This window comes from Cibotium barometz, chromosome 29 (genome assembly GCF_041138505.1).
Source record: "Cibotium barometz isolate CiBa-2024 chromosome 29, ASM4113850v1, whole genome shotgun sequence".
In the NCBI taxonomy this organism is placed as follows: Eukaryota; Viridiplantae; Streptophyta; class Polypodiopsida; order Cyatheales; family Cibotiaceae; genus Cibotium; species Cibotium barometz.
In genome coordinates this window covers 41,634,795-41,648,113 of record NC_141074.1, presented here as the reverse complement: position 1 = coordinate 41,648,113, position 13,319 = coordinate 41,634,795, and the positions used below count along the sequence as shown (strand labels likewise).

At 48.4% G+C, this 13,319-nt stretch overlaps 1 protein-coding gene across 1 annotated transcript in view; it reads left to right on the top strand.

The window, feature by feature from the left end:
- The first annotated feature begins 420 nt into the window (after positions 1-420).
- LOC147622207 (uncharacterized) overlaps positions 421-13,319 on the top strand; it is a 46,928-nt gene continuing 34,029 nt past the window's right edge. The window contains exon 1 of the mRNA XM_086823687.1: positions 421-1,112. Coding sequence (XP_086679813.1) covers positions 540-1,112 — 573 coding nt within the window. The 5' untranslated portion in view covers positions 421-539. The remainder of the gene's footprint in view (positions 1,113-13,319) is intronic.

Here is a 13,319-nt window from a genome sequence, read left to right as displayed (position 1 = left end):
TCCATTCATCCCTCCATTCTTAAGAGATTGAGGTACAGAATGAGCTCCATAAGGATGGTGTGTGGTTCAACAGAGGCTTGGCCTGATGCCTCGTACTTGTAAATGGTGTCCATCCATGTTAGGATATGATCGCCCACCCGGCTCTCATTTAGCATGCAATTTGACTTACCAAACAAATGTTCATCCCCAATACATGGTAGATCTTCATTGCCTATGAAAGGATGATTGGAATTTGGGCACACATCTCGTGTGTATGGCAGATCCTGAGAGCCTTCACACGTGTGGGATCTTCCCCGCCCACATCCCTGGTCCAGCTGCCCACACCCCACAATGTTACAGAGGAGTTAATAAGTGTGAAACCCCTCATTGTTTGGCGTGTGTAACCGGAAACCTGCTGCGTGCTGATTGTTAATCCGTTGTAGGTACCTAGTAAGCTCATAGCTATAGCCATTGTCGATCTTCAGCTTCTTCAACTAGAACGACAGCAAAAAAAAAAAAAAACACAGGAGCACCATAAACAGATATCTATCCACCCAGACATGGCCGCCTCTTTGGCTGCCCCGGACCCTTCCCTGCTGCACGCGCCTCACAGCGGCGGCAGCGTGCCCAAGCTGCGCCAACTGCCTTCCGGCAGCCATCTCTTAACGTTCCGGCCGCTTCCGGAATCTCGGCCACGCCATTGCCGTCTGCGCAGCATCAGCAGCGTCCGGATCACCGCTTCGGCTTCCGCTTCCGCTTCCGCCAGCGCCAGCGGCGGCAACAATGGCCTGAACGACTTGGCCGCCCGCCTCATGGACGCCGCCGGCTCTTTCAGCCACAGAACAGGCCAAGTGGTGGAGTCGGCCTGGCTACAAGCGGTAAAGTTTGTTGAGTCCCAGAACCTTCAAGGCAAGATGCAGCAGAGCTTTTTTGCCGCTAACCAGAAGCTTGAAGAGCTCAGCTACAATGCTCGCAACGGCGCAGAGAAATTCGATCGTCGTTTTAGGATTTCTGAGAGCGCTCAGGAAATGGCGGATTTCGCAAGCCAGCAAGTGAAGAATGTTGATCAGCAGTTTGGCTTGGTCCAAAAATTCAGAAACGCTTCCTCAGATTTCCGGAGGAACTGGCCTACGGTACCTCTCCCCCGTTTTCCTGTTTTCCTTTTAGAAAAAAATATTGCTGCATGATTTTGCCATCACTCTGAGAAACCATGGGAGAAGGTCGCTTCATTTCATTAAAATCTCCTGGGGATTGCACTTGGCCATATGCAAGCTATACATTGTTTTCCAACGCAGGCTACACATAGCTTGGTTTCAATTTTCGGCCACATGCAGGCTACCCATAGGTTGGTTCTGGCTACATGCGTAAGACACATGGCTTTGTTCTGGCTACATGCATGACACACATCGCTTGGTTTTCATCAAGAGAGAAAGAGATGGAAAAGTCTCCTGTTCAGCTCCCGCCTGCCAACTTGCTGTCGACCTTGCCCCTCTGTCCAGCCGATGAGCAGTCCAGCCTACTTTCCTTGCAGCCGGCCAAGGGCCTGTCCCAGAGAGAGAGAGAGAGAATAAAACACCTACGCGTGTCTTCAGCCAGCCAGCCTGCCAGTCCTTTCCACGATAGCAAGAGGGAGAGAAAAGCTTGTGTGTCTCCGTAAGTGCAGCAGCCGACACGTTGCAGCAGCCCTTGTGCGCCAGCCTTCTCTCCACGAAAAGCCTCCTCACCTGGTGGTACCCACTCTTTAAATCGAGTTTCGAGAACATCTTAGCCCCATTCAACCTCTTGAGAATATAATCTATTTGAGACATCGGGAATCTACTCTTGATAGAGTCAGCTTATTGAGTGCACGATAATCGACACACAAACGAGAAGACCCATCTTTCTTCTTCAAACAGGATCGGTGCTGCAAATGGCGACACACTGGGGCAGATGAAGCCAGATTGCAACAATTCTTTGAGTTGGCGGTCCACCAACTGTGATTCTATTGCCTTTGAAAGGTGATATGGAACTTGCTTGGGGGTTCCGAGCCTAGGAGGAGATCAATCTTGTGGTCCTCCGGTCTGGATGGGGGGGGCTGTGGAGGGAGATTGTCCGGAAGAAAAATCTTTTGGAACTTTTCATGGAGAGCCATTTACTTCTCAGAAGCACTAGCCACCATCGGGGCAGTCTGGATGTATATCATCGCACAATGTGCGCCTTTCTTGATTGCTTGTTTTTTCAGTAAGTGGCTTATGAGCAAAAAGTTCGGGATTCCTGGCTCACACTTAATGGTCATTGGGACGTTTGACACATTTCGACTAATCTGTAAAGTGTGCTTGTCCCACTTGACATTAGGAAGGAACTTGTGATACCACTAAATGCCCAATATTATGTCTGCTCCTACAAGAGAGGCAACCATAAAATCACGCACAAACTCTATGCCCTGAATAACTAACATAGCGCCAAAAGCTTCAGACTTGACGCTCGTTGTCATGCACAGGATCGTGACATACCCCCTCTTGAAAAATGGCAAGCATCCTTGATTACATCTTGGTGATACAGCAAGATATCCAATGCGGAATCACGCTGATGACAAAGGCTGCCAAATATAGCAAGATATCAGCCATGCGATCCAATTGAAAGTGAAAGTACAATATGGCAAGATCAGCGTCCCAATCTCTCTGAGCCATGCATATGTAACAGCATTTATTGCAAACCAATGGTGTAGTAATAGTCTAAGTTGCATACCACTGTGAACCATACATAAACCACAACATACTAGTACACATATATCATAGAAGTCCTATAAGCAGATGTACTGTCACTTGTCAGTATCTTCGGGTGAGACAAAAGCTGCACCAAGCGACCTCTAGATGACATCCGACTTGTCTGTATCAAGGGAGCGGAGGTGCTACCTCCCTCTTGAGCATCAGGCAATGCTCCAGACCCATGCTCTGCCGAACCTGAATGAGCTGTAGTAAGAGTCAGCTCCAACTCAAAGGCATCAAGATAAAGCTGCAATACTTGAGGTGAATCTGCTAAGTCACCCTCCTCCATCCACTTCGCATCCATCGGTGAATAGTTCTTGAACTTAACAAGATAGCGGCGACGGGAAACTTTACCTCGTACCTTTCTTTCCTTGTGTGCCAGTATCTGCTCGGGAATAAGAACCTCATCAAGTTTCTCAACTTTCGGCTGAGCCTCATCTGATACATCTTCAAGCACATCCCCCCCACGGAAAGGTCTAAGTAGACTCACATGAAATGCATTGTGAATCCTCCAGTGATCTGGTAGCTTCAAACGATAGGCCACCTCACCGATCTTTTCGAATACTTGAAAAGGTCCATAGTAGCGCATGCTCAACTTAGGGAAAAAGCGCTCTTTACCCTTCATCTTCTTGAGCGTGGCTTTCTCAAAATGCAAAAGAACCCAGACACCTAATGTAAACTCTAATGCACGCTTGTGACGGTCTGCTGCTTTCGTTTGCTTTTGTTAAGTTCTTTGGAGTGCCAATTTAACTCTCCTGTAAGCTTCATCCATGTTCTCCACATACTGGTTAGCCTGAAAGATCTTATTCTTTGTGTGCAAAATGGGTGGTACCTTCTTCCCCCCTTCCACAGTCTCAAAAGGCGCCTTACCCGTCGAGGTATGGATGGTGGTGTTATAAGCGAACTCCACCAAAGAAAGATACTTTTCCCATTGTTGCTTGTGCTCTGACACATAGCACTTGAGAAGATCTAACACTGTGGAATTAGCCTCTTCTGATTGCCCATCTGTCTATGGATGAAACGAGGATGAAAACTTGAGAGTTGTACCCATGTTGTCAAACAACCCTCTCCAAAATAAACTCGTCATCCGTGGATCATGGTCACTAATAATAGACGAAGGCATTCCATGATACTTGAAGACGTTCGCCATGAACAACTTCACCATGTGATCTACTTTGATCTTCTCACATACGGGAATGAAATGAGCCTGCTTACTGAACCTGCATATGATAGTCCAAATGCCATCGTTCCCTGTTTGTGTCCTTGGAAGATTAAATATAAAATCTATGGCAATGCTCTCCCATGGTCTATCTGGAATAGGTAAAGGCTAAAGTAACCCTGGTGTCTTCTGACGGTTAAACTTCACCTTCTGACATACGATGCATTGCCTAATAAAAGCATCAACATCCCTTCTCAAGGTCGGCCAATAAAAGAAAGCCTCAATTGCCTTTACCGTGGCCTCAATGCCCCTATGAAGTGCATATGGTGGAGCATGACTTTCAATCATAACCTTGAGCTGTAACTTCTGGTAACACACAGTCTACCATGCATCAACAAAAAGCCATCCCTGAGAGTATAATGATCATGTTGCTGACCCTCAGACATCTGATCATAATCTAGCGCATACTTCTCTTTTATCTCATCAAGCTCATGATGATAAGCAAGTGAAACTGCTGAGACCTGTGGCTTGCATGACAAAGCATCTGCCACAACATTCATATCATATCATCAAAGAATGTGTCCACAAAACTAGCTCCAAAATTCCCTTGCATTCCCATGCCTCCTTAAGGGTAACCCCCAGTCATAGATTGGAACATGGAACAACCGTCAAAATAGCCTAGATGCATCGATTGCTGCAGAATAGGTGGCTGCCCGAAAAAGGAACTCTGTGGGTTTGCACCATAAGTGTTCTACATGTTGGAAAAGCAGGATCCTGTGGGAAGTGTCCAGTCCCCACCGGATCTCCTCGTGATCGTTCCGGGTACGAGACTCGAATCCTGCAAACAAACAAACAAACAACAAGGGGGTGCAGGCCTGACTCACCTCCCAACCACGACAGCCGTGGGCAAGCCCACAGTCTTGGCTGTCCCCACCAAGGTAGGATCAAAACGTACGTACCGATCCAATCCGTACCGTACGGGGATCCGTACGTACGGATCGATCCGTACGTTTTTTTTTGGGTTTCGCTTGCCGATAAACGTTTCGCCGTTTTGTCCTTCTGTGTGGCGTGCCTGCGTCTTGTGTTTGGACTCTGGAGGCCGTATGACCTCAACCTTCCGATAAGGGCTAGCCTCCATGCTCTCTCTCCTCTACAGTCGCACTCTCTCTCTCTTCGCTATTGTCGCCCTGCCGCCTTCTCCCTGGGCCACCCCCTGCTCACCGCCGCCTCAGTTTGCCTCTGCCCTCATCGCCCCTATTCGCTTCGCGCCTCTGTGCGTAGCCGCCCTCTCTGTTCGCCATTGGCGCCCAGTACGGCTGGCAATATGCTGGCCCGCTCCCCTTTCCCCACCCACCCTTGCTCAGGCCCCCAAGGCAGCAACATAACTCTCTCTCTCTCTCTCTCTCTCTCTCTCTCTCTCTCTCTCTCTCTCTCTCTCAGAGCCTTAGCCCACCATCTGTGGACCGTGCACTGAGCTCTCAGCCTCTCTCTCCTTCAACTCTCTCTCTCTCTCTCTATTTCGAAAGTTTTATATGTCAATGTGGACATGGACTGAAATTTTATGTAGGTGGCTGAAATTTCTGAGATTTTATGTATTTTTATGTATTTTTACCAATGGTACGTATTTTTATGTACTCTAAATTTTTTTTCCCATACCAAACAATGTACAGTATGTACGGATCCGTACAGTACATAACGTTTGGTACCACCTTGGTCCCCATCGAGCCACGAGCTGAGCTAACTAGGTTGACGTACTGACCAATCTCCTCCTCGCGACGTCCCATACCGCCACGAAGCTGCCCTTGCGGGCCTTGAGATTGCTGCCGACCTCAGTTGCATGAAGCAGGTGCACATCTGCACTAGATCTAGGCTCCAAGACCATAGAGCTCTCACCAACTCGCGAGACTCTCTATATCACTAATGACTAACCTTGGCCACCCTTTTATAGGCCCTTGGCCGGTCATCGGGCGTCCACACTTGGGCGCCCGCCCGTCCATACTTGGTTGCCCGCTCGTTAGTCTATCCCTAACTCAGCTCGCCAATCAGCCTGCCTAGCTCCAAGCTTCCCCAAACCTCGAAGCTAGTCTTGTGTGCGTGTAGCACATGGTAGATACACACTGTGCACATGACATCCTGGTACGAGACTCAAAACCTGCAAACAAACAAACAAACAAACAACAAGGAAGGTGCAGGCCTGACTCACCTTCCAACCATGACAGCTGAGGGCAAACCCACAGTCTTGGCTGTCCCCACCGAGCCACAAGCTGAGCTAACTAGGTTGACGTACCGACCAATCTCCTCCTCGCGACGTCCCATACCGCCACGAAGCTGCCCTCGCGGGCCTCGAGATTGCTGCCGGTCTCGGCTGCGTAAAGCAGGTGCACGTATGCACTAGATCCAGGCTCCAAGACCATAGAGCTCTCACCAACTCGCGAGACTCTCTATATCACTAATGACTAACCTTGGCCACCCTTTTATAGGCTCTTCGCTGGTCATCGGGGCCCGCCCGTCCATACTTGGGTGCCCGCTCGTTAGTCTATCCCCAAACCTCGAAGCTAGTCTTGTGTGCGTGTAGCACACGGTAGATACACACTGTGCACATGACAGTAAGGCACCATTGTTGCCCTGAGGTGGGTTCCTAGAACGCACCTTCTTCTTCTTCTTCTTAGGCTCAGAAGGGGCCCTCATAAATTCAGCAAACTTCTCACTTTGCGTGAGCTGCATGAGAACATCCACTTTCCCTGCCAATCGGGCTTTAAATTGGGCATTCTCTTCCTCTTTACTTGGCATATCTTCTGGCTGCGTTACATCCTGATAACGTGCATCTGCTGCAGCCTGTTCTCTTGCAAGTACATCCTCAGATTCAATCCTCTCAGGAGTGGTCTCCTGCTCTTCCTCATCATCATAGTCATAGTCATCCTCATAGTCTGACATCTTGCTGAAATTTTCAGCAACGACTTTCCTCGAGACAACCACGAGTTAACCCCGTTGGGAAAGTTGGTGATGGTCCTGGCAACGGAACCTTGAAACCGGCCTTTCATAGAAACTAAAGTGCGGTAGACTAGTAGTCACCCAAACACAGCTGTAAATCAGCAAATAAGACAGACAAAAGGGGAGCTAGAGTGCACCTACACAAAGACAACGACACTTGTTGGCCCCAAAGCTTGGTCCCCCTTTCGGATTTTCTTTATTCACATTGAATAGAAGAGTTCAACTGAATACATCATGGCCACACATGGCTTACACATATGCATGTCCAAACTGTCAGTCCTCTTGTCCTCCTAGCATAGAGGTTTCACACAGCCGTGTGCCCAAAACACCACACTGTGCCAGTCCTTTCCACGATACCAAGAGGGAGAGAAAAGCCTGTGTGCCTTCGTAACTGTAGTGGCCGACTCGTTGCAATAGCCCCTGTGTGCCAGCCTTCTCTCCACGAAAAGCCTCCTCCACGTGCAGCTAGCAGCCCGACTTTTTCCCAAAGAAAAAGAGAGCTCCAAAAATAACGTGGGCCCTCCCCAAAAAGGGCCACGACCACCAAAAAGGAGTTCTTTTAATTTTAAAAGGTTTTTTTAAAACCTTTTGTTCCCACTTATGGTTTTAATAAAACCTTTGTCCCCTTGGGACCCTTCAAAATTTGAACACAAGTGTGAACATTCATTAAATGTTTACACACTTGTGTCCTGTGCATACTGACCACCATGCCCATATGTTCGCTGCACAAATTCACAGGGTCATGACAGGCAGCCACGGTACAATAGGACAATCTGTATGGACAGAAAGGGTACAGGTTCTAGTACTAATGCAATGCAGGTACACATGCAAGTTTAGTACTGTACAACGGCTTCCAAACAGTATGGACATGAATAAGTAGGATGTGACGTGCATCCCGCACTTGGATGCCATGTGGACATATCTAAACAAGAAGGTGCAGGACTTGGAGTGGAAACTGGTCCCATGTGAGCCCAATCCAGGACGAGTCAGCTAGGGACTCTAAGCATGCAAGGTTAGGTGTGCATTGTCCTGCACATGAAGCAGTGCCGTCCGTACTGAGTCTCCATCTAGAATTATGTTAGATGATCTGATTGTTGGGTTTGTAACTGGACATCAAGCATTTGTAGAAGCATGTAGGATTTGCATGTAGAAGGGGTCCAGCCCTTAGGGCTACCCTAGATAGAGTATCATACTCTTGACTTGGGCATTGGGCCTTAGGCCACCCAAGAATGGCCAGGAAGGCCCTAGGCCTTGCCCACCAGCCTATAGAAGGGTTGGGTAGGCTATCAGCCAACCCAAGGGGCTTGTCTAGGTAGCTGACAGGCCCTAGAGCCTTGCCTAGCTAGGCGGCCAGTGCCCAAGGGCTGCCCAGCAACCAGGCGCAGACTTGGACAGCAGCCAATAGGAGGCATAGGGTGGCCAGCAATCAGTAGTGTGAAAACGCTGCATTAAAAAACATTTAAATGCATCTGGACCAGGTTGTGGAGAATGTAGAAGCAGGCCGACTGCTGAATAGACAACCGACCAGCAGTGTTTGTGGTATAAATACCCCAGCAGAATTCAGCCCTTCCATCTCATAATTCACAAAGGGCTTGTGTATTCCAAGGGCCAGGATAGCCAAGGGGAGTGCTCCAGCCAAGATGAAGACTGCAGGTCAAGAACTAGTCTTTATTTGCAGATTTACATCATTCTAATAAAGCAAATACACCATTAGTGGTGGGGCCCCTACAGAGGGTATTCGGGACCCAATACTTCTTTCTCTCTCTCTCTCTCTCTCTCTCTATATATATATATATTTCTACACCTCTCTCTCTATGTTGTGCGTTATCTTCGTCTCGCGAATGATTGCTGAATTCTAAGCGCCCAAGATCAGGTGTGCACTGTCCTGCACATGCAGCAGTGCCAGTCCGTACTGCGAGTTTCCCTCTTGAATGGTGTCAGTTGATCTAAGTGTTGGATTTGCAACCGGACACTAGGCGTCTGTAGAGGCATGTAGGATTTGCATGTAGCAGGTTCCAGCCCTTAGGGCTACCCCAAAGAGAGTATCATACACTTGACGTGGGCATTGGGTGGGCCTTCGGCCACCCAAGAAGGGCCAGGAAGGCCCTAGGCCTTCCCCACCAGCCTATAGAAGGCTGTCGGCCAGCCCAAGGGGCTTGACCAGGCAGCCGACATGCCCCAGAGCCTTGCGCAGCCAGGCGGCCAATGCCGAGGGGCTGCCCAATAGCCAAGCGCAGACCTGGACAGCAGCCAATAGGAGGCGTAGGGTGGCCAGCCAGCAGTAGTGTGAAAATGCTGCATTAAAAAACATTTAAATGCATATGGGCCAGGTCGTGGAGAATATAAAGCAAGCCAACTCGTGAAGAGATAGCTTGTAAGCCCAGCGGGCGTGCCATGATAGACTCAACCACTTATCCAAAAGATAATGATAGATATAGAGGGGAGAGAGAGAAGGGAATAGGGATCTTGCACAATACACCACACTGAGCGGGGAACATGCCCCGTCCCCTTTCAGGAATTTATTCCGGAACAATCCATGGGCACGCTGGCCAGGATCCATACAATCAATGAATACAAAAGCAAACAAATATGCCGATGTAGAATCCCTAAGTCAAAGTCGGTGTCGAGGCCTGAGATCTATGATGCCGAGCACACCACGGGGATGACCCACAAGAATCTCTCACCGGGCTAGTACTAGATCCAAATCAAGGTCTAGGTCCAAGTCCAAGTCCAAGTCCAAGTCCACATCCAGATCCAAGTCCATGTTCAAGAATCACTCGCTCATCCCATGAGTAATCTCCACAATTCCTACAGCCTTATCGATGAAGAAAAACATGGAAAAGCTCTTTCTGGCAACAAAACTGATATAAAACCTGTTTTAATGGTTTTTGGGCAATAAAAACTTCCAAAGAGCAGTTTTTAGGGTTTTTGGAGCAGTATTAGGGTTTTTGAAATTTTCAGTCCGTATAGCTCCCCACATGTCTGTACAGCTCCATACAACTGTATGGAGCTGTACAGTCGTACAGACAGATGATGATGTGGCACTACAGCCTATGAAGGCTCTCTGAATCAGTGGGCAACGATGGAAAACTCCATGGTTTGGTTCATGATCAAGAAGATGATTTCCAACCTTCAACGAAGATGTCAACACCTTAAAGATGAAGAGGTTGTTCTCCAACTTGATGCTCAAGAGAGGCTCATGCTTCTTTTATACTTGAAGAGGGCCTTGCTTTTTGCCAAAAGCTTATCCATGCTTTGCTCTTGCCTTTTTTACTCTTTGCTTTTTCCTTTTTTCTTTTCAATAATAAAATATTACTTGACTTTTGTCAAAGTTATTTAGCTTTTGCTTTTCTAACTTTAGGGCCTTGATTTTTGGCGCTGGAGCTGCTTTTTGGAAAAGCGGCTTTTAGCTTTTTGGTCCGGCTTAGTCTCCTCTTGCCAGTGGTGCCCCTGGCTCACGGTCAACCTAGTTTGACTTTTTGCTTTTTCTTGCTTTTTGACCAAAATTGGTGCTTTTTCTAATCAAATCTTTTGGACCCTGTCCCCACCTATTTGGTGTCCGCTGTCCGGGCATGGGTTTCATCATGAGAAAGAGAGCTAGGAGGGCCAAATAGTTACATTTTCTACCTCTTATATCGCAGTTGTCCTCAGCTGGTGCAGAGTGCAAGTGTTCCAAGCGCTCCATGAATATCCATATGTTCCAAGTACATCATGTACCTCCATATGTTTCAAGGTACTAGTCCCATTTGGTGAGCTTGTGCATCTAGTCTTTCCCCATATCTGTGGTGTCATCTGCTCATTTGGCAACATCTCAATGCCTTTTCTTTGACCAATAGCTTTATTCTTGATGGTACTTCTTCATGGCCGGTCATATGTGTTAGATGTAATAAATGCATACTTACCTTCTGCAAAAACTAGACAGAAGCTAGTCAACAAACAAGTATGCATCATTCGCGTCTACTGGGTCAAAATGCTGATGATAAAAACATTACTTTGCCCATGTGAACAGGTGCTTAGGGTTTTATTAAATTTGACTTTTATTGGTTAATCTCAAAATAGAGAAACCTTAATCTAATCTAATCTTATCTGTAGATATGATTATCATGTGGGAGACGGGCAGCGGTGATGATGGCGGCAATTGTGGCTGGCAGCAAGAGTGTCAGCCGGGTAGTAGTTGGTGACGGGCGGTGACAACGGATGAACTACATCTCGACGAGGGCGGCAACGGAAGTATGCACGTTGGACGGAGGAGCAACACAAGTAGCTCATGGCAGTGGCGGCTAGTGATGGGCTGCTTAGGTGTCACCTGCCGGAGAAGGCACAAGCATAGGTGCACGTAGGCATAGCAAGGCGGAGCGGAGGAGAGAGGGCCTAGGTGCTTTTGTTCGTGGCGATTGTGTGGCAGCTGCAATAGACGGTCAATTGTCAGCTACTAGTAATAGGCGACTGCACACAGTGCTTGCAGTTGGTCGATGACAGGTAGCAAAAAGGCAAAAAGCAGGCGTAGAACTAGAACGAAGAAAAGGAGAACTGCGGCGTTGAGGTCTGGCTCAACGACGATTGAGGAAGATCGTTCGGAAACCACTTCCTTGAAGAACGCACCTAGCAGTTTTACTCGCCCAGCCTAGTTGGGCGCATGGTAGACCTCGTACAGTAGAGGCGCTAGTAGCCCTTAGGCTCTGATACCAATTGAAGGAAAGAGGTCCTACTGCAGTCTATGTGCAAGGTTATGGAGGCTCAAAGATATCCATGGCTCTGCTGTGTTGTGTGTAGAGAGAACAAAAACAATAAGCTAGAGAGAGACAATAATATGCACGACTAAAATAGAATTGATTGATGTATCCAACTCCACCAAGTACAAAGCCTTTTTGTAGGTGCAAGACCTTATCTTTTGACTCAATCACACATACTAGATGAATGACACATGGCATGGCCATTGACATCACTGCATACTACACACACATAATATCTTATCCACCTAAGGGTGGGCTCACACACATAAGCACACTTACACATAAGTGAGTGTTCTCACCCTTTAGGGGCTGTTCACACATGCACACACGCATATACAGGTATACAAACAGTGGTACACACACACATGTATATAAGGCTCCGAATATCCAATAAAGCTTGTAGAGTTGGTGGTAGATGTTGTCATGATATACATTATCTAGATCATAGTCACAGGGGACGGAGGGGACGGAGGCTTGGAACGCCGGGACGGCGAAACGGGACGGGGAGGCAGGGGACGAACAGACGTCCCCCTGGAGGCGTCCCTCACAAGGGACGGTGAAGGGGACGGCAGTAGGAACGGGGACGGCTGTGGGGGACGGCCCTCTGGGGGGACGGCAAGGAGCCATTCTGTGGTTTCTTTTGCCCGTTTCTAGCCGTTTGCGGGCCGTTTCTAGCCGTTTGGCTTGGCCGTTTGGGGAGGCCTTGAGCCTTTGAGGCTTGGGCCTTGGGCCTTGGGCCTTGGCCCTTGCCTCTCTCTTGCCTTGAGGTTTGGCCTTTAGGCTTGAGCCTTGGGGCCTTGGGGCCTTGGGCCTTGGCCCTTGCCTCTCTCTCTCTCACTTGCCTATCTAATATCTATATAAGAACAAGGCCACAAGGCTACAAGCATGGAGTTTAGGCTTTAGCGTAAACGGCCCTTCGGGCCGGGGGGGGACTCCCCCCCGGACCCCCTGCAGAGAGGGGCTCACGCCCCCCTCCGCACCTTCCCCCAAGTAGGCTAGTGTGAAACTGCGCGCCGCAATGGACCCAAAATTTACAGCCCATATGTAGTAGGTGTATAATAACTCACCGCATATGCATGTAGCCTGGTTGACAGTGTGCCAACCTTCTCCAGAATCGTCTCATGCTATCTGGCCACAATCGGCCACCAGCCGGTGTTAATATGACTCAAAAGCTTACCATTTTATGTAAATTTGTGCTCATTTTGATGTACTTCCAAAGTAGAATAAGTGTAGAGTAGAAAAACTTTAAAAAAAAGTATTTTTTGAGTGCCGTTCCCTCCCCCGTCCTCGTTCCCTACTTATGGCCGTCCCCCGTCCCGTCCCCGTCCCCGCCCCCCGTTACCGTCCCCCGTTCCTTGTGACTATGATCTAGATCGTGGTGCGAAAGTGGACCTATGTGTAGTGAGAGAAGGGTACGGTAGGGAAGGTGTGAGATAGGTATGATGGGCTCCGAGTGGGGAGCCCCTTTTCCAAGTACGTATGTATTCAAATTACAAAGAAAGGCTGAGTGAAACTGAAAACCGAAACCTACTGAGGGCTGTAGCTGAGGATGTGAGAATGGAACGGAATAGGAGGTGGGAGGCCTTTTTATAGGGTTTTCCCCTTGTTAGCTGGTGGTTGGCCTGTTGGCCAGCAGCAAGGGATCCATAATCTGGGGAAACCCCAGCTTTTTGATTTTAAAATTGATGTCCTTTGGTGCAGGTCACTTGA